General features: G+C 41.5%; 1 protein-coding gene across 1 annotated transcript; it reads right to left on the reverse strand.

Annotated features, from left to right (window-relative positions):
* Positions 1-17309: 17309 nt before the first annotated feature.
* LOC139181329 (melanoma-associated antigen B5-like) lies at positions 17310-18658 on the reverse strand. Its single transcript, XM_070784392.1, has one exon. It carries the CDS (start codon positions 18565-18567, stop codon positions 17488-17490), a length of 1080 nt encoding a protein of 359 aa, XP_070640493.1. The 5' UTR covers positions 18568-18658; the 3' UTR covers positions 17310-17487.
* Between the last annotated feature and the right edge of the window lie 5257 nt (positions 18659-23915).

The raw sequence follows: 23915 nt of genomic DNA on the forward strand, positions 1-23915 counted from the left end.
ATCAGTCCTTCCAATGAATAAACCAGGACTGATCTCCTTTAGGATAGATTGGTTGGATCTCCTTGCAGTCCAAGGGACTCTCAAGAGTCTTCTCCAACACCACAGTTCAAAAGCATCAATTCTTTGGCACTCGGCTTTCTTTACAGTCCAACTCTCACATTCATACCTGACCACTGGAAAAACCACAGCATTGACTAGACGGATCTTTGTTGACAAAGTAATGTCTCTGCTTTTTAACATGCTGTTTAGGTTGGTCATAACTTTCTTTCCAAGGAGTAAGCGTCTTTTAATTTCATGGCTGCAATCACCGTCTGCAGTGATTTTGGAGCCCAGAAAAATAAAGTCAGTCACTGTTTCCCCATAAGTTTATATGAAGTGATGGGACCGGATGCCCATCGTAGGGCTCATGGTTAGAATATCCTCTACATCCCAGAGGAGATTTCTTTAAGGTCTTCAGCTAAAGCTTCCCCAAAAATGATGGGGCAGTTTTTTTTCTTCCCCTCTGGAGATTGGGAGCAGAACCATCCAGCAGTATTGTTTTTTGTTTGTTTGTTTGTTCATTTTGGCTTTGCCATGTGCCTTATGGGATATTAGTTCCCCAATCAAAGATTGAACCCAGGCCCTCGGCTGTGACAGCATGGAGTCCTAACCACTGGATCACCAGAGAATTCCCTTTTGGGGGATTTTTTGTTGTTGTTGTTAATTGAAATAGAGTTGATTTACAATATTGTGTTGGTTTCAGTTGTACAGCAAAGTGACTCGGGGCTTTCTTTGCAGATTATGTTCCATTATAGAGGATTATAAGATATTAGGTAATATTCCTTGTGTTATTAATGTATATATAACTCCTTATTGTTCATCTGTTTTATGTCTAGTAATTTGTATCTATTGATCCCATATTCCTCATTTGTTCCTCCAATAACTGCTTTGGTAATCTTAAGTTTGTTTTCTATAAGTCGACAGCTATTTTGTACATGCATTCATTTATATTTTTAGAGTCCACATATAAGTGATATCATATAGTATTTTTCTCTGACTTATTGCCTTGAGAAAGATATTCTTTAGATCCATTTAGTTTGCTGCAAATAACAATATTTTATTTTTTATAGCTGAGCTATATTCCACTGTATGTATGTATGTGTGTGTGTGTGTGTGTGTATGTGTGTCTGTGTGTATCTTCTTAATTCAATCATCTGTTGAGGGACACTTGGATTGTTTCCATATCTTGGCTACTGAAATAGTGCTGAAGCACAAGCTGGAATCAAGATTGCTGGGAGAAATATCAATAACCTCAGATATGCAGATGACACCACCCTCATGGCAGAAAGTGAAAAGGAACTAAAAAGCCTCTTGATGAAAGTGAAAGAAGAGAGTGAAAAAGTTGGTTTAAAGCTCAACATTCAGAAGACGAAGATCATGGCATCTGGTCCCATCACTTCATGGGAAATAGATGGGGAAACAGTGGAAACAGTGTCTGACTTTATTTTTATGGGCTCCAAAATCACTGCAGACGTTGATTGCAGCCATGAAATTAAAAGACACTTACTCCTTGGAAGGAAAGTTATGATCAACCTAGATAGCATATTGAAAAGCAGAGACATTACTTTGCCAACAAAGGTCCGTCTAGTCAAGGCTATGGTTTTTCCAGTGGTCAGGTATGGATGTGAGAGTTGGACTGTGAAGAAAGCTGAGTGTCAAAGAATTGATGCTTTTGAACTGTGGTGTTGGAGAAGACTCTTGAGAGTCCCTTGGACTACAAGGAGGTCCAACCAGTCCATCCTACAGGAGATCAGTCCTGGGTGTTCATTGAAAGGAATGATGCTAAAGCTGAAACTAATACTTTGGCCATCTCATGCGAAGAGTTGACTCACTGGAAAAGACCCTGATGCTGGGAGGGAATGCGGGCAGGAGCAGAAGGGGACAACAGAGGATGAGATGACTGGATGGCATCATGGACTCAATGGACATGAGTTTGGGTGAACTCTGGGAGTTGGTGATGGATAGGGAGGCCTGGGGTGATGCGACTGATGGGGTCGCAAAGAGTTGGACACGACTGAGTGACTGAACTGAAATGAACTGATATGAACATTGGGGTGCCTGCATCTTTTCAAATTAAAATGTTTGTTTTTCCAGTTATATACGTGGGAATGGAATTGCTGTATTGTATGGTAGCTTTATTTTCAGGTTTTACAGGAATCTGCATACTGTTTTCCATAGTGGTTGCAACAATTTATGTTCTCACCAACAGTGTAGGAAGGTTTCCTTTTCTCCACACCATCTGCAGCATGTATTATTTGTAGATTTTTTTTTTTATTATAGCCATTCTAAATGGTACAAGGTGAAATCTCATTTTTTATTTGCATTTCTCTAATAATTAACAATGTTGAACATCTTTTCCTGTGCCTGTTGGCCATCTGTATGTCTTCTTTGGGGAAATGTCTGTTTAGGTCTTCTCCCATTTTTTTGATTGGGTTGTTTTATTGATGTTGATTTGTATGAGCTCTTTGTATATTTTGAAAATTAAGCCTTCGTCAGTTGCTTCATTTGCAAATATTGAGTTGAACAAAAAGTTCATTTGGATTTTTCATAAGATGGGAAGGAAGCCCTGAATGAACTTTTGGCCAACCTAATATTTTTCTCCCATTCCATATGCTGTCTTTACATTTTGTTGATGGTTTCCTCTGCTGTGCAAACATTTGAAGTTTAATTAGGTCCTATTTGCTCTCTGCCGATTGTTAGCAAGCTAGCATGTGTAGACTCCTTGTGAGAAGAATCTAGGCTTCTCCCGACTTTCTACCTATCCCAGTAAATTTCCCAGCCATCAAAGGGGCTTGTCTCCTCTGCATAGAATGTCCAGTCTGTGGCTTGACACACTTGCCTCCTGTGTTGAGGGTCCTCTTCTTTTCCTTTCAGATCCTTCCAGGGAGGGATGTCCTGACCCTATACTTTTTTTCTGTCCTACCTGGTTACATGGAAATATTTCTTGCCTATAATCTTTGGTTGTATAGAAGTTCTTCTGCCAGTTTCTGGTTAGTTTTATGTGAGAATTGTTCCACATGTAGATGTATTTTTGATGTGTTTGTGGGGGAAGGTGAGCTCCATATTCTACTCTGCCAACTTAATCCATTCTCAGTCTCTAGTATGTTTTTGTGGTACTTTTAGATCCTGCCACTCAAGAGAAGAAATTTCTTGTGACTCGAGAGCTGGTGGAATACAAAAGAAGTCATCTTTTAAATCCAGTACAGAATACCAAGTCCTGGTGGACAATAGAGTAGCCACCAAGGTATAGGTACTAGGGACTACTGGATGTACCTCCTCAGTGGTTTCACTGACTGCCCTGAGGCCCTGTACCATCCAGTATTCCTTATTGGATATCTTTATAGGGAGAATGGAGGCTTCCCTGGTGGCTCAGATGGTAAAGGATCTGCCTGTGATGGAGGAGACCTGGGTTTGATCCCTGGGTCAGGAAGATCCCCTGGAAAAGGGAATGGCAACCCACTCCAATATTCTTGCCTGGAGAATCCCATGGACAGAGGAGCCTGGTGGGCTATAATCCATGGGGCGACATAGAGTCAGACACAACTGAGAGACTAACACTTGTCACTTGTAAATATAGGGAGAATGGAGGTATTACAGGCTGATTGTCATGGTCTAATATGGCCCTGGTCACTTAGGCCCTGTATAACAGGGGCTATGCCCAACAAGGCCTCCTGAAGAAGAGGATACTGTTTTCTACTGGGACATGTATGTCTAGGTTTTAGACGGACTATCATGGCACTGGCTCCTACAGTTTGTTCCACCCATCCCTGGGCCCATACTGTAGGATAACTCTGGAAAGATCAACTTGCTCTGTCCAGGGAGGTATATTCTCAGCCATTAACACTGTGATCTTATGCCCTTTTTCTAAGGGGATCCCAGATTCCAATTTGTCTGCCTTTAGGTGGATAGTAGCCCCCAATCTATATAATATCTCTCTTCCTATTAGGGTATAGAGCATTCAGGGACACACAGAAAGGAATGGATAAGTGTGTGTTCACCCAATTGATATTCAAATGATTCTGTGAATATCCATTCTTAGGCCTTCCCTGATACTCTCATAATTTTACAACTCTTGTGAATTGAGTTTGCATGATCTGGTGTTCAGAACTGAGTAACTGGTGTTGACTAAGAACTCAACAGCCTTCCCCACTCTATCTGAAGTCACTCAGGGCTCCTCAGGGTCAGCTGGAGTGCCAGCTTAGGCCCTGTCATCCTTTTTCTACTTGGACAACCTGCCTTCCAGGGTAGTGACTGGGATATGCAATTTCTATCCCCCTTCAGGCAGTCTCTCTTCCAATGCCCTTCCTGTTTAACTATGGTGCACTTATTGGGTCCCAGTTTCCTTGGCTTTCTATCTTTCCATGGGGCCTGGGGTCACTCACCAGAGAAGAGAGTCTCCATGGGCAGTTAGTCCAAATTCTCATGCTGACTGACATCAGAGAGCAATAGCCAGTAGGTGGGTCTCTGGGCCTTTTTATCCTCTGACTTTTTCTCCTCTGCTGCTGCTGCTTCTAAGTCGCTTCAGTCGTGTCTGACTCTGTGCAACCCCATAGACGGCAGCCCACCAGGCTCCTCTGTCCCCGGGATTCTCCAGGCAAGAATACTGGAGTGGGTTGCCATTTCTTTCTCCACTTCCTCCTCTATAGCTTGTTTATTAAATACCTGGTAGGCAACCTTGACCAAGCAAAAAGTAGGGCTATCTGGTTCTATTCCCACTTTCTGAAATTTATGCCTAATGCTGAAGCCCTTTGGGAAATGAGAAATAGCACCTCAGGATTGCCTTTCCTTCCAAGGACTCAATCATCAATAGCATAGATTCAGAGGCATCCCCTGAGGCTCTAGGAATGCCAAAGGGTTTTTTGTTGGCTCTGATCAATTTCCTTTATCTTATTCCACTTGCTGGGTTTCTTTTCTGCTTCCTGGATTCTGTTTAGGATCATAATTATATAACGGGTCAGCCTCTGTCTTCCACTCCCTTCTCCTCTGTCTCGGTGGTCCCAATTGGGTCCATTATCTGGGAGCCCTTGATTCCCCAGTCTGAAAATAGCACCATGTGCATTGTTTCTGTTCTGTTCTCTTTCTCTGCTTCATCTCGGGTTCTTGAAGAGACCAGGGCTTTTTCTTCCTTGTTAGGAGTACATTGAGGAGGCTCTGGATATTAGCCAGGTTAGGTCATGGATCTGAAAGATTCCCTTAACTAGATTCAGGAACCCCTCTGGACCCTCCCCAAACCCTTTACTGTGAGTTTTCCAGTTACTTTTATTTTTTGGCTTTATTTACTTTATTTAAAAATTTTTTTACTTTTATTTTTTATGACTGAGTAGTATTCCATTGCATATGTGCACCACTTTTTCTTTATCTATTCCCTTGTTGATGGGCATTTAAGTTGTTTCCATGTTTTAGCTATTGTGAATAGTGCTGCTACAAACATAGGGGTGTATATATCTCTCAGAATTATAGTTTTGTCCTGGTATATTTCCAGGAGTGAGACTGCTGGATTATATGGTAATTCTATTCTTAGTTTTCTGAAGAAACTCTATACTGTTTTCCATAGTGACTGTACCAACTTATATTCCTACCAACAGTGTAGGCGGGTTCCCTTTTCTCCACATTCTTTCCAGCATTTGCTATTTGTAGTCATTTTAATGATAGCCATTCTGACTGGTATGAGGTGGTACTAGGATTAAAATTGTCCCTCAGTTATAGGTAAGTATAATCATTTTAATCTACATAAATTTGTGCTCTGTGTTTGGTATGGCTTGACAAAAATAAGTTATATAATATAGTATTTGTATTTTGCAAAGAATAGTGTGGCATTTTAAAGATTTTGTTAAGAAATTTACTTAGTTTGCTGCAGTTTAAGAATCCCCCTCCCCTCATGACATACACTTTATGCTAGACAAACAGAAAATCAAGAAATTAGTATCTTTTCTTTGCAAAATGAATAACTCCATTTGTAAAAACTAAAGTAATTGGAGAGTTTGAAAGACTATTTAATAAGTATAGTCACATAACTGGCAAGCAAAGGAGGAAATTTTAGCTTCTGTTTTACACATTGTTCCAAAAACCTTATTTGGTTCTCTAGAGGAAATTTTATACACAATTGGACCATATCATGAAATAGTCACATTAAAGTTTTGTGTGTGTGTTTTTTTTTTTTTTTAACTTGCTGTAATGTATATTATCTCTATAATACTTATATGCCAAACTTCTAAATTTCCAAATATTGCCTTAATATCAATATTCATGGATAGCAGGTGCCTTGGACCAATGCAGTATTTTAGCATTATGGGTTAAATTTCAATTTTTACAATTTCTTTTCATGCAGTGGAAGCAATTGTACATATTAATTCTCAGGGATCTCCTGTCAGTATTCACTGTATGCATCTTTGTAAGAATGAGTATTACTATTTTATTATCTGACCTGCATGCATAAGCCTAGCATGCCAAAATAGTTGATATATTTCCATTTTTTGAAATTATTATTTTAACATATTTATTTTCTAATAATTATGCATGTGACATTGTGGCTGTGTTACTTTATTTACATAACCTGTCTGTGGTCACACTGTCAGTGTATCCAAAGCCTTCTGAGGAAAATTAATGATTTCATCATTCTTTAGGCTATGCAACTGTGGATCCAATTTATAATATTAAGAAGGGAATTACATAATCTTTAAAAAAAGAATTAATAATGCCATTTGTAGTGACATGGATGGCCTAGAGATTATCATACTTAATGAAATAAGTTAGAAAGACAATTACCATATAATATCACTTATATATGGAATCTAAAATATGACACAAATGAGGTTATTTATAAAATGAAAACAAACTCACAGATACAAAAAACAAACTTATGGTTACCAAATGGGATAGGGGTAGGTGAGGGATAAATTAGGATTTTGGGGTTAGCAGATACACACTACTATATATAAAATAGATAAACAATAATGCCCTACCATTGTAGCACAGGGAACTATATTAAATATTCTATAATAAACCATAATGGAGAAAAATATGTGTGTGTATGTATATATATATGTATGTATGTATAACTGCATCTTTTTGCTATACAGAGGAAAAAAAAAAAAAAAACATTGAGCAATATTGTAGATCAACTATACTTCAATTTAAAAAAGAAAGATAAAGTCATTGATTAGAAGAAAAAGGGGGAGCCTGAATCTTGATAAGCAAACTTCATGGAATTTTCACCTACCTCTTACCTGGCTCCTCCAAAGAGTACTGGCCTTAAGGAAGGGAGCCAATTTTCCAGATATGGGTTCCTTATTTTAGAGAGGGCAAAGTGGCCTGTTCAGAGGGAATTGTGGTTGTTTTGGCCTATCCAATGGCTCCCTGAAGGATGCGTTCAAAGGACTCCTTTATTTTTCTAAACTCTCCCAGGGAAGAGGCATTTTACTGCAAAATGTTTATCAGAAATATTTAGAGCTAAGGGTATAAGCCACTGAGGCCTGAAAGATGACAGTTGGAACAAACCATAGACAAACCAAAAGGCGTCATCTCCAGTTTCATGTGCTCGGGTCCCTGTAATTTAGGGTAGGTGCCTGTTAATAGCAGATGAGTCAGCTACTTGTTGCAGGTGACAGACATTCCATCCCTTTGTCAAGTGATTTTCCCCTTTCTTACTCTCACAGATCGGTAGTCACCTTCAGTTGTTTGTACTATAACAAGAGCAAGAAAAATATCATATCTTTATATATACCCTTTGCAACTCCATTTTTGTAGCTGGGATACAAATATTTGTGGGGAGAGGCTTATCCTGAAGGTATAAGAACAACTAATGTGAACCCCTCCCTTCCTGGTGGGGGCACAGTATGTGTGTGCTTGGACTTTTTATAAAGCATCCAATAAAATAATCCATGCTCACACACACACAAAAAAGAATGAGATGCTTTGGGGGAAAGGAGCTTTCTAAAGCTACTATATATTTCTGAGAATCTGGAGTCCAACACAAACACATATCGCCCATCTGCAAAAAATGGAGGTGATTTATATTTTTTTATTTCAGGCATTAAGAAATTTCTGTCAAGTCACTAATCAATTAATTGATTGTCAAGTTGATGTGTCAAGTCACAATCAACTAATTGAACAGAGTCAGTGACCACTCATTACAAAGACCACATATCTTAAAAAGTGAGTTCAGAAAATTAATGAAGCAAACAAACAGAAACCATAAGAAGAAGCAAAAATAAGCTGTGAATGGGGGAAGGATTTGATTTCAAAGTTAACACATTATAATATTCAAAATGTATAGTTTTCAAGAAAAAATCATGAGGTATGCAGTGAAAAAAAGTAGAGAAAAAGGAGATTAATAGAAACTGTACAGGAGGAAGACCAGATATTGGACTTACTAAACAAAGACCTTAAATCAGCCATTTAAATATTACCAAAGAGGTAAGGAAAATCATGTACAAAGAACTAAAGGAAACTAAGAATTGTGTTTCCCCAAATAAAGACCAGCAACCAAGATTTAAAAATTATTAAAATGAACAAAATAGAAATTCTGGAGTTGAAAAGTACAATAACAGAAATAAAAAATACATTAGAGGGATTCAGTAGGGGATTTGGGCAGGCCAAAGAAAGACTCACCAGAGGACAGGTCAATTGAGATTATATAATCTGAGGAACAGAAAGTAAAATAAATAAGGAAAATGAGAAATGCCTAAGAGACTTGTGGAACATCATCAGTTATGAAATCATAAGTAAAATAAGAGTCTCAGAGTAGAGAAAGGGACAGAAAGAATAATTGAAATAAAAGTTAGAGTTTCCTCTCTGGCATGTGAGGAACTTAGAAGTTGTCATTCCATCCTGACAACAAATAAAAAGCTGCAAAAAAAAAATCAATAAATCTTGTTACAGCAGTCAGAGAGGTGAGACCACAGAGAAAACTGCTGCCCTTCTAATTGGAAGGGCTGTCAGGTCAATACAGAGAATCAGAACTTAACAAACAGAAACCTCAATGGGAACCAGTGGCAGGGTAGGAAAATCTAAACTATAATTGAGAAATTTCTAGGCAGCTCATTCTGGAAAAGTCTGAGAGTTAACAATTCTTTACATTTTGTGATTTTTACATCCAGGAGTGTTACCAGATTCTCACAGTTAAGACTAAAAAAAAATCCCTTTGGGCTTCCTGCAGGGAGAGGAAAAAGTAATCAGCTGACATATGCCAGAACACTCTGTCCTTAACAAAACCTGCCATCAGGATAAATTATATTATCAGAGCCTATGAAAAGGCAAAATGATAGGATACTGAAAGAGGAACTCCCCAGGTCAGTAGGTGCCCAATATGCTACTGGAGATCAATGGAGAAATAACTCCAAAAAGAATGAAGGGATGGAGCCAAAGCAAAAACAATACCCAGCTGTGGATGTGACTGGTGATAGAAGCAAGGTCCAATGCTGTAAAGAGCAATATTGCATAGGAACCTGGAATGTCAGGTCCATGAATCAAGGCAAATTGAAAGTGGGCAAACAAGAGATGGCAAGAGTGAATGTTGACTTTCTAGGAATCAGCAAACTGAAATGGACTCGAGTGGGTGAATTTAACTCAGATGACCATTATATTTCCTACTGCGGGCAGGAATCCCTCAGAAGAAAGGGAGTGGCCATCATGGTGAACAAAAGAGTCTGAAATGCAGTACTTGGAAGCAATCTCAAAAACGACAGAATGATCTCTGTTCGTTTCCAAGGCAAACCCTTCAATATCACAGTAATCCAAGTCTATGCCCCAACCAGTAACGCTGAAGAAGCTGAAGTTGAACGGTTCTATGAAGACCTACAAGACCTTTTAGAACTAACACCCAAAAAAGATGTCCTTTTCAATATAGGGGACTGGAATGCAAAAGTAGGAAGTCAAGAAACACCTGGAGTAACAGGCAAATTTTGCCTTGGAATACGGACTGAAGCAGGGCAAAGACTAATAGAGTTTTGCCAAGAAAATGCACTGGTCATAACAAACACCTTCTTCCAACAACACAAGAGAAGACTCTATATGTGGACATCACCAGATGGTCAACACCGAAATCAGATTGATTATATTCTTTGCAGCCAAAGTTGGAGAAGCTCTATACAGTCAGCAAAAACAAGACCAGGAGCTGACTGTGGCTCAGACCATAAACTCCTTATTGCCAAATTCAGACTTAAATTGAAGAAAGTAGGGAAAACCACTAGACCATTCAGGTATGACCTAAATCAAATCCCTTATGATTATACAGTGGAAGTGAGAAATAGATTTAAGGGCCTAGATCTGATAGATAGAGTGCCTGATGAGCTATGGAATGAGGTTCATGACATTGTACAGGAGACAGGGATCAAGACCATCCCCATGGAAAAGAAATGCAAAAAAGCAAAACGACTCTCTGGGGAGGCCTTACAAATAGCTGTGAAGAGAAGAGAAGTGAAAAGCAAAGGAGAAAAGGAAAGATATAAGCATCTGACTGCAGAGTTCCAAGGAATAGCAAGAAGAGATAAGAAAGGCTTCTTCAGCGATCAATACAAAGAAAGAAAACAACAGATTGGGAAAGACTAGAGATAACTTCAGGAAAATTAGAGATACCAAGGGAACATTTCTTGCAAAGATGGGCTTGATAAAGGACAGAAATGGTATGGACCTAACAGAAGCAGAAGATATTAAGAAGAGATGGCAAGAATACACAGAAGAACTGTACAAAAAAGATCTTCATGACCCAGATAATCACGATGGTGTGATCACTGACCTAGAACCAGACATCCTGGAATGTGAAGTCAAGTGGGCCTTAGAAAGCATCACTATGAATAAAGCTAGTGGAGGTGATGGAATTCCAGTTGAGCTATTTCAAATCCTGAAAGATGATGCCGTGAAAGTGCTGCCCTCAATATGCCAGCAAATTTGGAAGACTTAGCAGTGGCCACAGGACTGGAAAAGGTCAGTTTTCATTCCAATTCCAAAGAAAGGCAATGCCAAAGAATGCTCAAACTACCGCACAATTGCACTCATCTCACACTCTAGGAAAGTCATGCTCAAAATTCTCCAAGTCAGGCTTCAGCAATATGTGAACCGTGAACTTCCTGATGTTCAAGCTGGTTTTAGAAAAGCCAGAGTAACCAGAGATCAAATTGCCAACATCTGCTGGATCATGGGAAAAGAAAGGGAGTTCCAGAAAAACATGTATTTCTGCTTTATTGACTATGCCAAAGCCTTTGACTGTGTGGATCACAATAAACTGTGGAATATTCTGAAAGAGATGGGAATACCAGACCACCTGACCTGCCTCTTGAGAAATTGGTATGCAGGTCAGGAAGCAACAATTAGAACTGGACATGGAACAACAGATTGGTTACAAATAGGAAAAGCAGTACGTCAAGGCTGTATACTGTCACCCTGCTTATTTAACTTATATGCAGAGTACATCATGATAAACGCTGGACTGGAGGAAGCACAAGCTGGAATCAAGATTGCCGGGAGAAATATCAAGAACCTCAGATATGCAGATGACACCACCCTTATGGCAGAAAGTGAAGAGGAACTAAGAAGCCTCTTGATGAAAGTGAAAGTGGAGAGTGAAAAATTTGGCTTAAAGCTCAACATTCAGAAAACAAATATCATGGCATCCTGTCTCATCTCTTCATGGCAAATAGATGGGGAAACAGTGGAAACAGTGTCAGACTTTATTTTTTTGGGCTCTAAAATCACTGCAGATGGTGACTGTAGCCATGAAATTAAAAGATGCTTACTCCTTGCAAGGAAAGTTATGACCAACGTAGATAGCATATTAAAAAGCAGAGACATTACATTGCCAACAAAGGTTCGTCTAGTCAAGGCTATGGTTTTTCCTGTGGTCGTGTATGGATGTGAGAGTTGGACTGTGAAGAAGGCTGAGCGCCCAAGAATTGATGCTTTTGAACTGTGGTGTTGGAGAAGACTCTTGAGAGTCCCTTGGACTGCAAGGAGATCCAACCAGTCCGTTCTGAAGGAGATCAGCCCTGGGATTTCTTTGGAAGGAATGATGCTAAAGCTGAAACTCCAGTACTTGGCCACCTCATGCGAAGAGTTGACTCATTGGAAAAGACTCTGATGCTGGGCGGGATTGGGGGCAGGAGGATAAGGTGACGACAGAGGATGAAATAGCTGGATGGCATCACTGACTTGATGGACGTGAGTCTCAGTGAATTTCAGGAATTGGTGATGGAGAGGGAGGCCTGGCGTGCTGCAATTCATGGGGCGCAAAGAGTCGGACACAACTGAGTGACTGAACTAATTAACTAATCTATTGAAGTTTTATCAGAGCCAAACTGGCTTGGGAGAAATAAAATACCCAGCTCTAGCCTTCTCTATCCTTCTATATGGGACAAGGGAAATTATTCCAAGTCCACATAGCCATCCGGTCCAGTTTAAGAAGGGTGTAGAACTGTGAATTGCTTTTGAACTTTGTAGCCAGTAGGTCAGATGGACAAGTAGCCACTTGGGACCTGTGACTGGCATTTGAAGTAGACTCAGTCGTGTAGGACTGAACCTTTAACCTGGGGGCTGTGATGCATTCTCCAGGTAGACAGTGTCAGAATTGAGTTATATCTGTAGGACACCCAGTCACTGTCTGCTGAGAATTAGAGAACCACATGATATGGTGTCAAATAACAAAAACAAACAAACAAACAAACAAAAAAACCCACACATCAAACTTCAGAAAATCAAAGATAAAGATAAATTTTAAAAGAAGCTAGAGGAAAAACAGCCTATCTGTAGAAGAGCAAAGATAAGAGTTATGTTTGACTATTCCTCAGAAACCATAAACATCAGAAAAAAGGGGAGTATTTTTTCCTCTCAACATTTAAGTGTTGAGAGGAAAAAATATAGGAATTCTCTATCCTGCAAAATTATCCCTCAAAAGGGAAGAACAAATAGAGACTTTTCCAGACAAACAAAAATTGAAGAGACTTGTTACTAGTAGATCGACCTTGTAAGAAATAAAGGAAATTCTTCAAAAAGAAGGAAAATGATATTGAATCCTTCTAAAGAGAAGAGAATTAGAGGTAGAATAAATGGAAGTGAAAGAAAACATATTTTTCTCATTCATAATTAATCTAACAGGTAACAGTTTGTTCCAAACTATAATTGCAACAATGTTTTAGATGATTATGGCCTGCATGTGTGCTAAGTTGCTTCACTCATGTCCAACTCTGTTGGACTCTATAGACTGTAGCCTGCCAGGCTCCTCTGTCCATGGGATTCTCCAGTCAAGAATACTGGAGTGGATTGCTGTGCCCTTCTCCAGGGGATCTTCCCGACCCAAGGATCGAACCTACATGTCTAAACCTGCATTGGCAGGTGAGTTCTTTACCACTAGTGCTACCTGGGAATTCCAATTACGGCCTATGTTTAAGCAAAATGAATAAGAGAAATAATCAAGGGACAGGAGGGTATAATTAGGACTACTCTGTGATTATGAGCTACTTGCACTATACATAAAATAATAGAGGGTTATTGCAAAGTGAACTTGAATTAGGTGTAAATGTGTATTACAAACATTAGGGCCACCACTGAAAATAAATTTTTAAAAATAATTGATATGCTAAAGTATAGAAATTGGAATCCCATAAAAACTCAACTAATTGTTTCCAGTTTCATTGAGGTATTAATATGAATGACCAATAAACATTACACATACTTAAGGTGTGAAATGTGATATTAATATATATGTACATTGTGAAATTATTCCCCCAATCAAGCTAATTAGCCTAAAAACCACAAACAGAGCAAAAAGAGTATAAAAAAAAACAAGAGGAAAAAAATGGGCACAAATACAAAAACAGTAGCAAATATGGTAGATATTAACCTAATCACATCAATAATTACTTTGCATATCAACAGTCTAAAATCACCAATTAAAAGGCAGAGATTATCAGTGTGGACCAAAAACCAAACCCCAACAGTATGTTGTTTAAAGAAAGAAACCCACTTTAAATACAAAGACACAGATTAAAGTAAAGGAACAGAGAAGGATATACCTTGGTAACAGTAATAAAAATAAAGCGGGAGTGGCTGTACTAATTACAGACAGAGAAGAGTTCAGAGAATAGAAAGGTATCAGGGATTAAGAAGGGAATTACATAATGATAAAGGTGTCATTATATCCAGTGATAAAGGTGTCATTGTGCTCCAAGCTTAAGTCTCTCCATTCTGAGATACATCTTGCACAGAGCTGGCCTTTGTTCCTCACTCCCACTAAACTCCCCAGGACATAACTAAACTTAAACTTTAGTCTGAAGAGCTTGCAATTTCCCAAGTGGACGTAGCTTGGAGCATTTAAACTTAGCTTCCACTTCATTGCATTTATCTAGACCTCAACTCCCTCACTCTCTTTTTAATTGCCCTCTGGTTTACCATAATATCTTACCATCTTCATTATAAGATGATGGCTGTTAGACACACAGATCCTAGCACCCAGAAATAACACAGTGTATTCCAAAGAGCAGATGCCCAATTGGTGTTAAGGGAATAAATGAGCCCAGGAGCATAGTATCTAATTTATTAAGATTTAATTTCTCCTAAATTCTTAGCTAAGCTAAACAAATGCAGGTATGTATCATTTAATTTTTACTGTACAATAGACTAAAGATAAGGAAGACAGGAAGTGACAATCTTTTACTTTATTTTGCTCTATTTCCTGATCACAACAATTTTTCTACCGACATACTTTACTTTTCTAAAGTAACACCTATTCCAATGTTATGTTACCCATTCCGAATCAAAAAATAAGAATGAAAATGTCCCACTTGGATTCACAAAATATAGAAATTCCTACTTGCAAACTTGATACACAGCAATAAATGTATAAACAAGTGATACATAAATGTACTCAGAAGCTATTTAAACCGTCTATTAAAAGAGACAATATTTAAAAAATAATGAAAAGAGAGAGACAGAGAAATAAAGATCTCCAAATTACCACATAAATAGGAAAATAAAGATGGTACACATCCATGATAAAGGAAGTGCTATCCAGGGAGTTGAGATGCTCTAAGGTGGGGGGTAGGGAGGCGGGGACAGCAGAAGATATGGACTGTCAACTCCACTGACAGCAGAGTGCAGCCCTCAGAAGAGGCTGCAGAGAAAAACTAGTCAGCAGGAGGTCAGGTTCCAGAGCTGGAAGGACACACTGGGGAAGTCTGGGGCCAGGAGAGGAGAGGATGCTGTAATGGTGGAAAGAACTGGAGCTGAACAAAATACTAGTTTCTGGACAGAGCTAGCTCTTGGTAGGATCCTAGGAAAATGAAACCCAGGGACAGTTCCCACATACTGATCTATTTTCATATTCACTCTCCCCTTCAGTAGACTTGCTTTTAGCACTTTAACTTCAAGGGCCTTTTTATTATTTGAGATACACAGTGCAAAGAGAAGTGAATTAAGAGACAGGGCTGCCCCAGGCTGGGAGGAATGAAACAGTATGGCCTGTGGACAAATTCAGACCAGGAGTCTGTTCCCAGCTATGCTAATAACCAGTCTTGTGAACTTGAGAAAACTGTGAGTTCTTCATCTGCTGAGTTTGGTAAGCCCTATCTTGTAAGATGGTTGAAATGTATGTACCATATATAAATCACATGGCAAGAGGGCCAGCAAATATCACCCAATATTTAAAGAATAGCAGTAATTTATATTATTTTCATCTCAGATGATACCATTTACCTCCCTTGGAATGTTTAACTCAGGAAATTTCAAACATGTACTATTCTTAGAAAAAGAATACTGAATCAACCAAAAAGTCTCTCTAGCTGGCAAAACTAACTTTACCCATTTGAGCATTTATCATTTAATTTAGGTATGGAGTTGTTGTCCCTAGCTGGGTACAGCTCAAGCTCCTAGATGTCATCTATCTAGGAGATTAACCCTACCATCCCTTCCAGGTGCCCTTGCATCCAAACCAGCTCTGTTTACATTCATTACACTCTCGTAAAAAAGCTATCCCTCAAGAGTTTGCCAAACTCTACTTAAGATAACCTAGTTAAAATGCCTTTATAATGGATCAGACCCTGGCTCTCCCAGTTTGGGGCAAACAGTGCCAGCACAGTGGTTTCTTGGCATCTCACCTAAGGGGAACGTCTCCATTATTTTCAGAAATTCCCGGGAAATGATGTGCCTACAACACCTAGTTTGCACACTGTGTTCATCTGCACTAGAATGAGAGAAAAGGACACCTTCCTTTCCTGCCCCTGGCGGAAATTTTTCTCTAGTTTATCCACAATCCCAAAATAATTTGTAGCAGCAGTTTGCCATTATAGACTAGATGTTTGTGTCCCTGGCAAAATTCATGTGTTGAAGCCCTAACCACTTTCTCCTTCCCACCGTGTCCATGTAATTGTATTTGAAGGTGAAAGTTTAGGGAGATAATTAGGTTTAGATGAGGTCATGAGGATGGGGCACCTATGATGCAATCAGGTATCTTAGAAGAAGAGCAAGAGAGACCAGAATTCTCTCTCTCCGAATGTGAGGACAGAGAGAAGGTAGCCAGAAAGAGAGCTCTCACCAGGAACAGAATCCACTGGCACATTGATTGTGGACTTCCCAACTTCTGTAACTGTGAAAAATAAATGTCTGTTGTTTAAGCCACCCTATCTATGGTCTTGTTACAGCAGTCTTGGCAGATTGATACAGGGTTTTTTCTGTCAACTGTTGGAAGGTTTGGCCTCTACTCACCACTTCAGGACCTCAACTACCCCACCACACAATGGCAATGAAAATTACATTCCACTGAGGACTCATAGTTTCCTAAAGTCCCTAACTGCCTTACTCAGAAAATTTACACTTAACTGCCATCACCCAGTGGCAAAGAATTCTCCTGAAATGCAGGAGGCACAGGAGATGTGGGTTCAATCCCTGGGTCGGGAAGATCGCCAGGAGGAGGGCATTGCAACCCACTCCGGTATTCTTTCTGGGAAAATTCCATGTACCAGAGGGGCATGGTGGGCTATCATCCATGGGGTCACACATGACTTAAGTGATTGAGCAGCCAGGCAGGCAGGGCCATCATTAGGAATACCCTCCACTTCAACCATTCTTTTTACTTTACTTTTAAGTCATAGAGAATATTTCAGTACCTTACTCAAATGAGTGTAACTCATAAGCTCTAAAATTCTGTTAAGTAGAGGCTGGGTTTTCTTTATATTAGCATCCCCAGTACTAGCATTGAGCCTTCCCAAGAGGAGATTTTCAATGTTTGATGGATAAAAGAGCCAATAAACACAAGGTTTACTTTACTAGCATTTTACTTCTCTTACTTTCTTGAAGCAGCTAAGGAACTCAGAGCACAAATCAATTACTTTAACAAAGCTAAAGACTAAAAGGAACAAGAAAAACTAACACTGACCATGTTTTACTTTTTTTCTATTCCATTATCCTAACTATTTTACTACGGGATTCTTTCACATTTCCAAGAATATAATCACTATTGTGATGTTATATTTTCCTGGCTGGGGGTAAAAACTTCACATACTTCCTTATGGGTGGGATGATAATATTGAGCATGTCCCTGGGAGGTATACTGACTTTGACATTAGTGTCAGGCCTGGCTGCATGCATGCCTTGGGCTTTCTCTTCTTCATCTTGCAAAGCTTCTTCATAATAAGTGGGGAAGTCACTGGGAACAGCATCATTGACCTTTGCCAAAAATTCCAGGACTTTCATCTTGCTGGTTTCAAGATGTGCTTTGGGGCCCCAGAGAAACTCATAACGTGGAGGATCACTGTTGGCAACCTGGCGGTACTCCAGGTACTTCAGCCTCACTAAATCTTTGGTGATGAGCTTTCTGGGCTCTCCAAAGATAAAGTGCTTTCTTCCAGCATATACTCGCATTGTATCCAGGTATTTCCAGATGTCTTCCTCAGCGGCACAGTTGCCCTTCAGGAAGATCATACCCAGGAGATTCATCAGGAGACCAGTCTTGGGTAAACCTCTTCCACCACGCACCCTCCCATTGTTGGGGAGCTTCAATTTGCTGATCAGATTATAGCAGGGAACGACTGAATCAACTTCCTTCAGATCTACCGCAAAGACTAGCTCAATGCGTTCAGAGGCTCTCTTGAGAATCTCAGCAAATCGGTCATGGTGGCTTTGGTGGATAATGTTCAGTATGTCTTCCTTCATCATGAGCTGCTTCATGTTATACTTGTACAGAAGGAACTGCTCCAACAAGCTAGGTTTCCTGGTTAAACAGTCAGTTCCTGGGGTCTCAGTGAAGGGTGGGACCTCATAGGCAAGTGCCCTATACTTGGATTGGCCATTGAATGCTTCACAAGATCTAGTGTAAGAAAAGAGAGCAGTAGTGGCGATGGTCGGTACTCTCTGACGCTCCCGAGAAGTGCTACATGACTCAGCACCAGGCAGACTCTGGGTAATATCTTCACACTGAAGAGAGGAGGTAGTGGACTCCTCTTCTGCTGTTGCTATGGCCTGAGCACCACCACAACTCTGGGTCTTGCCTTGGGCTTGGGGACATTTATCACCACCACGGGCCTTACTCTTCTTACTTCGAGGCATGGTCAGGGACAGCAGGAAGGAGTATAGACAGGAGCTCAGAAGATGTGGGCACCTGGAAGAAGGAGAATAAGATGCTGTAAGCACCTCAGCAGGGAGATTCCACCTTGGCTTTAACCAAAGCCACCTCTGCAGGGTCCTTGGGGGCACTGGTCGAGGACCTCTCAAGGCTTCTGTTTTGATCAGCCTGTCCCCTGAGAAAACTGTAGAGGATATTAGAGCCTTAGAATCCAGCCTGCCAACCCTGCTAGGGGTATACTAGGGTGACAGCAGGGGCTGGCAGTAGGGAGCCTCGCTTCTGGGTTTGAGGGTATTCTCAGTTTATAGTCAGGGTCATCATACTCATATAGTCAATTGTTGGCAGGTCTAGAGCCTCCTCTTTTCTGATGCTTTGAAACTGACACCTCAAACCAAAGTCAGCACTTCCCAGAGACCCCAGAGGAGGAAGTAAAGGGGTTCCTTAGCCCTTCTCTCTGTCAGAGGATACGAACTAAGAGCTATGTGGAACCCACTCTTTCAGGGGCTGCATGGGTCCTCAGTTCTCCTTAAGGATGCTCACCTGGTCTCCAGGCAGTACCTGGTATACTTCCCCTCTGCTGACTGGTGGCTGCAACGTCAGACTAACCTCATACTCTTCTCTCTCAGATTTGATGTGGATTGTCAGCCTCAGCCTGACAGTCCTGCCCTGAGCCTGCAAGTTCTGAATGAAAAATGTGGGGCCTAGATTTTTTGTGATCTATTGTCACTCTGCTTATTTAACTTATCTGAAATGCCAGGCTGGATGAAACACAAGCTGGAATCAAGATTGCTGGGAGAAATATCAATAACCTCAGATACGTACATGACACCATGCTTATGGCAGAAAGCAAATAAGAACTAAAAAGCCTCTTGGTAAAAGAGGAGAGTGAAAAAGTTGGCTTAAAACTCAACATTTAAAAAACTAAGATGATGGCATCCAGTCCCATCACTTCATGGCAAATAGATGGGGAAACAATGAGAGACTTTATGTTCTTGGGCTCCAAAATCATGGCAGATGGTGACTGCAGCCATGAAATTAAATGACTCTTGCTCCTTGGAAGACAAGCTATGACCAAACTAGATAGCATATTAAAAAGCAGAGACATTACTTTGCTGACAAAGGTCCATCTAGTCAAAGCTATGGTTTTTCCAGTAGTCATGTATGGAAAAGGTCAGTTTTCATTCCAATCACAAGGAAAGTCAATGCCAAAGAATGTTCATACTACCTCACAACCACACTCATCTCACACGCTAGTAAAGTAATGCTCAAAATTCTGCAAGCCAGGCTTCAGCAGTATGTTAACGGTGAACTTCCAGATGTTCAAGCTGGTTTTAGAAAAGGCAGAGGAACCAGAGATCAAATTGCCAACATCTACTGGATCATCAAAAAAGCAAGAGAGTTCCAGAAAAAACATCTATTTTTGCTTTATTGACTATGCAAAAGCCTTTGACTGTGTGGATCACCACAAACTACGGAAAATTCTGAAAGAGATGAGAATATTAGACCACCTGACCTGCCTCTTGAGGAACCAATATGCAGGTCAGGAAGCAACAGTTAGAACTGGACATGCAACAACAGATTGGTTCCAAATAGGAAGAGGAGTACGTCAAGGTTGTATACTGTCACCCTGCTTATTTAACTTATATGCAGAGTACATCATGAGAAACGCTGAGCTGGAAGAAGCACAAGCTGGAATCAAGATTGCCGGGGGAACTATCAATAACCTCAGATATGCAAATGACACCACCCTTAGGGCAGAAAGTGAAGAGATACTAAAAAGCCTCTTGATGAAAGTGAAAGAGTAGAGTGAAAAAGTTGGCTTAAAGCTCAACATTCAGAAAACTAAGATCATGGCATCTGGTCCCATCACTTCATGGCAAATAGATGGGGAAACAGGGGAAACAGTGGCAGACTTTATTTTGGGGGGCTCCAAAATCACTGCAGATGGTGATTGCAGCCATGCAATTAAAACATGCTTACTCCTTGGAAGGAAAGTTATGACCAACCTAGATAGCATATTCAAAAGCAGAGACATTACTTTGCCAACAAACGTCTGTCTAGTCAATGTTATGGTTTTTCCTGTGGTCATGTATAGATGTGAGAGTTGGACTGTGAAGAAAGCTGAGCACCGAAGAATTGATGCTTTTGAACTGTGGTGTTGGAGAAGACTCTTGCGAGTACCTTGGACAGCAAGGAGATCCAACCAGTCCATTCTGATGGAGATCAGCCCTGGGATTTCTTTGGAAGGAATGATGCTAAAGCTGAAACTCCAGTACTTTGGCCACCTCATGCAAAGAGTTGACACATTGGCAAAGACCCTGATGCTGGGAGAGATTGGGGGCAGGAGGAGAAGGGGACGACAGAGGATGAGATGGCTTGATGGCATCACCGACTCGATGGACATGAGTCTGAGTGAAATCCGGCAGTTGGTGATGGACAGGGAGGCCTGGCGTGCTGTGATTCATGGGGTCGCAACAAGTTGGACATGACTGAGCGACTGAACTGAACTGTATGGATGTGACAGTTGGAGTATAAGAAAGCTGAGCACCAAAGAACTGATGCTTTTGAACTGCGGTGTTGGAGAAGACTCTTGAGAGTCCCTTAGACTGCAAGGAGATTAAACGAGTCAAACCTAAAGGAAATCGGTCCTGAATATTCATTGGAGGGACTGATACTGAAGCTGAATACTTTGGGCACCTTATGGGAAGAACTGATTCATTGGAAAAGACCCTGATGCTGGGAAATATTGAAGACGGGAGGAAAAGGGGACGACAGAGGGTGAAATGGTTGGATGGCACCAACTCCATGGACATGAGTTTTAATTAAGAGCTGGGAGTTGGTGATGGACAGGGAAGCCTGGCATGCTGCAGTCCATGGGGTCACAAAGAGTCAGGCATGACTGAGTGACCAAACTGAATTGAACTGATTCAATTTTTGGTAGTCCTTTCAATCTTTCCTTTGACCCTTTGCATGATCTGGGATTTCTGTCTTCCTGCCAGCCTCTCCTGAGGCAGCAACCCAGTAACATTTGAGGGTTCCCCCACTTTCCCATGGTCTCTAAGGCTGAGAATAGCAGATGGATTCTTTTGTATCCCATACAACTCCTGGAAAGATCTGGAAATCCTCCTACTGTGGGGGAATAAACTACCCCTTATAAATAAAATCTTTCACTCGCCCCACGTGCTGCCTTCCTGCCTCGCCCCCCGCCCCCCATCCCTTCACCATTCCATCCTCGAGATAACATAAGAGAAAATGAGTGTCGGTCATCACATCACCAGTTGCACAGACACGCCAGGCTGCCAGCAGGGCAGGAATTCACTCTGTCCTCACATAGGGTTCTCATCCCAAACCCTGGCCACCCTAGAATGCTTTCATCTGCTACCTTGAGGCCCCTCCCCTAAAAAACCAACACCCTCACAATCTCAGAGACCCTCCTCAAAGAAGTCAGCCTGATCGCCCTGTTTGGGTCTTCCCAAGCTTGACGGAACCACAAGTCCTGTGCCACTTCACTGTTCTGGGGTGGAGGTCCCCTCAGACCTCACTCAGAGTTGCATCCTCGAATTCCTTCAGGGCAAGGTGGTCAAGCTCCTAATCTATCATATAGAAAAGGAAGGCTCACCTCTACCTGACCGCCATGCTTGGGTCCTCTGAGAGCAACAACCAGGGCCTTGTTCAGACTTTCCACCTGAATTTCCTCTCTCAGACCCTTGTTAGGGTCTTCTTCCCCCTCTAAACTGGGGCCACCCACTTCAACCAAGGTCCTCACCTCCCGGATAGCCTCTGGGCAGGAATCTTCCTCCACCAGAGTGTCAGGGCTTTGTGGGCGTGAGGCACGGGGGAGGGGGGCCGAGGCAAGGGGGAGGGGGCGAGGCACGGGGCAGGGGGCGAGGCACGGAGCGGGGTGCAAGGCAAAGACGGGGGTTGCGGCAGCACGGGGTGGGGGAGGTTGGGGGTTTGGGGGGAGTCTCTCATTCATCATTCAGGCTCCTCACCTTGACTCGGTTCCTGCTAGAGCCTGGAAATGCTTACATGCCTGAGGCCACGCGCCACCGCCAGAGGCAAACTCGCTCTCCTTCCTTGGCCGCCTAGCAGGAAGTGAGTGCTAGCTACTACCTAGGAGGAAGTGAGCGCCTCACCATAGATAGTGCCTCGATCTCTGGCGCCCCCTCTGGGAGTGGAGGACACCCACAGTTTCACATAGGCTTCTCAATTACACTCCTTTCAGGACCTTGGGCACTTCCTTCTGTCACTGTCCTTACAACGAGGTCCTCACCTACTTGAGACCTTCCTTGCAAGAAGCTGCCTGATGGCACAGGTCTAAGAGTAGGTACAGGGTCGTCCCTGAAGGACTCCCTAAACGATCGGGTGGTGTTCTCCAGTCCTGCACCCGAGTCCTGTCTCAGCTCCTGTCTCTTTAATGAATGGCTTCCTTGTAAAAGCCACATCCATGCAAATTCTTAAGTACTATCTCCACTGTGAGTCTTGACGGCAATGGGTCTGTGTCCCAGGAATGATGTAAGATAGGGAAGCTGAAGTGCCAGGTAGAGGACTTAGATAGGAGTTGAGCTCTCAGAGAAAAATGCAAAAAACATGCTAATTTCTTTCTTCTCTTTACCACCCAGACTTGGCTTCCGATACAACTTCTGTTCTATGAGACTTGCATGCTACAGAAGTGGGCTGAGCCTGATAATTTCATGAGACCCCCCCCCCCTATTTCATTGTTAACTGACACTGCACATATAAATGATCATATTGTTACCAGGTAGTAAGCTTCTTTTCATTATTCATACCCCTCACTTATTTGGGTTTTCTTATTGCCCTGGTTATGTATTTCAATCCAGTACTTTGGGCACACACTGCTTTTTATTTTTATTGTTCCTTCAATCACCTGAAATATATTCCAGAATAGAGAGAAGAAAAGTGCGTAAAAATACACAAGGTCAACGTCAGGGTAGGAGTGGTAGAAAAGAGTGTGCCCTAGAGAAATTCAGACCAGGAGTCTAGTCTAGCTCTGTTACTTACCACCTTGTGAATATGAGAATAATGCAAGTTCTTCATCTGCCAAATGAATTTGATAAATCCTAACTTGTATGACTGTGTTCTTTGGAAGGAATGATGCTAAAGCTGAAACTCCAATACTTTGGCCACCTCATGTGAAGAGTTGACTCATTGGGAAAGATCTGATGCTGGGAGGGATTGGGGGCAGGAGGAGAAGGGAATGACAGAGGATGAGATGGCTGAATGGCATCACGGACTTGATGGACGTGAGTCTGAGTGAACTCTGGGAGTTGGTGATGGACAGGGAGGCCTGGCGTGCTGCAATTCATGGGGT

The sequence above is a fragment of the Bos indicus genome, chromosome X (genome assembly GCF_029378745.1).
Source record: "Bos indicus isolate NIAB-ARS_2022 breed Sahiwal x Tharparkar chromosome X, NIAB-ARS_B.indTharparkar_mat_pri_1.0, whole genome shotgun sequence".
Taxonomy (NCBI): Eukaryota; Metazoa; Chordata; class Mammalia; order Artiodactyla; family Bovidae; genus Bos; species Bos indicus.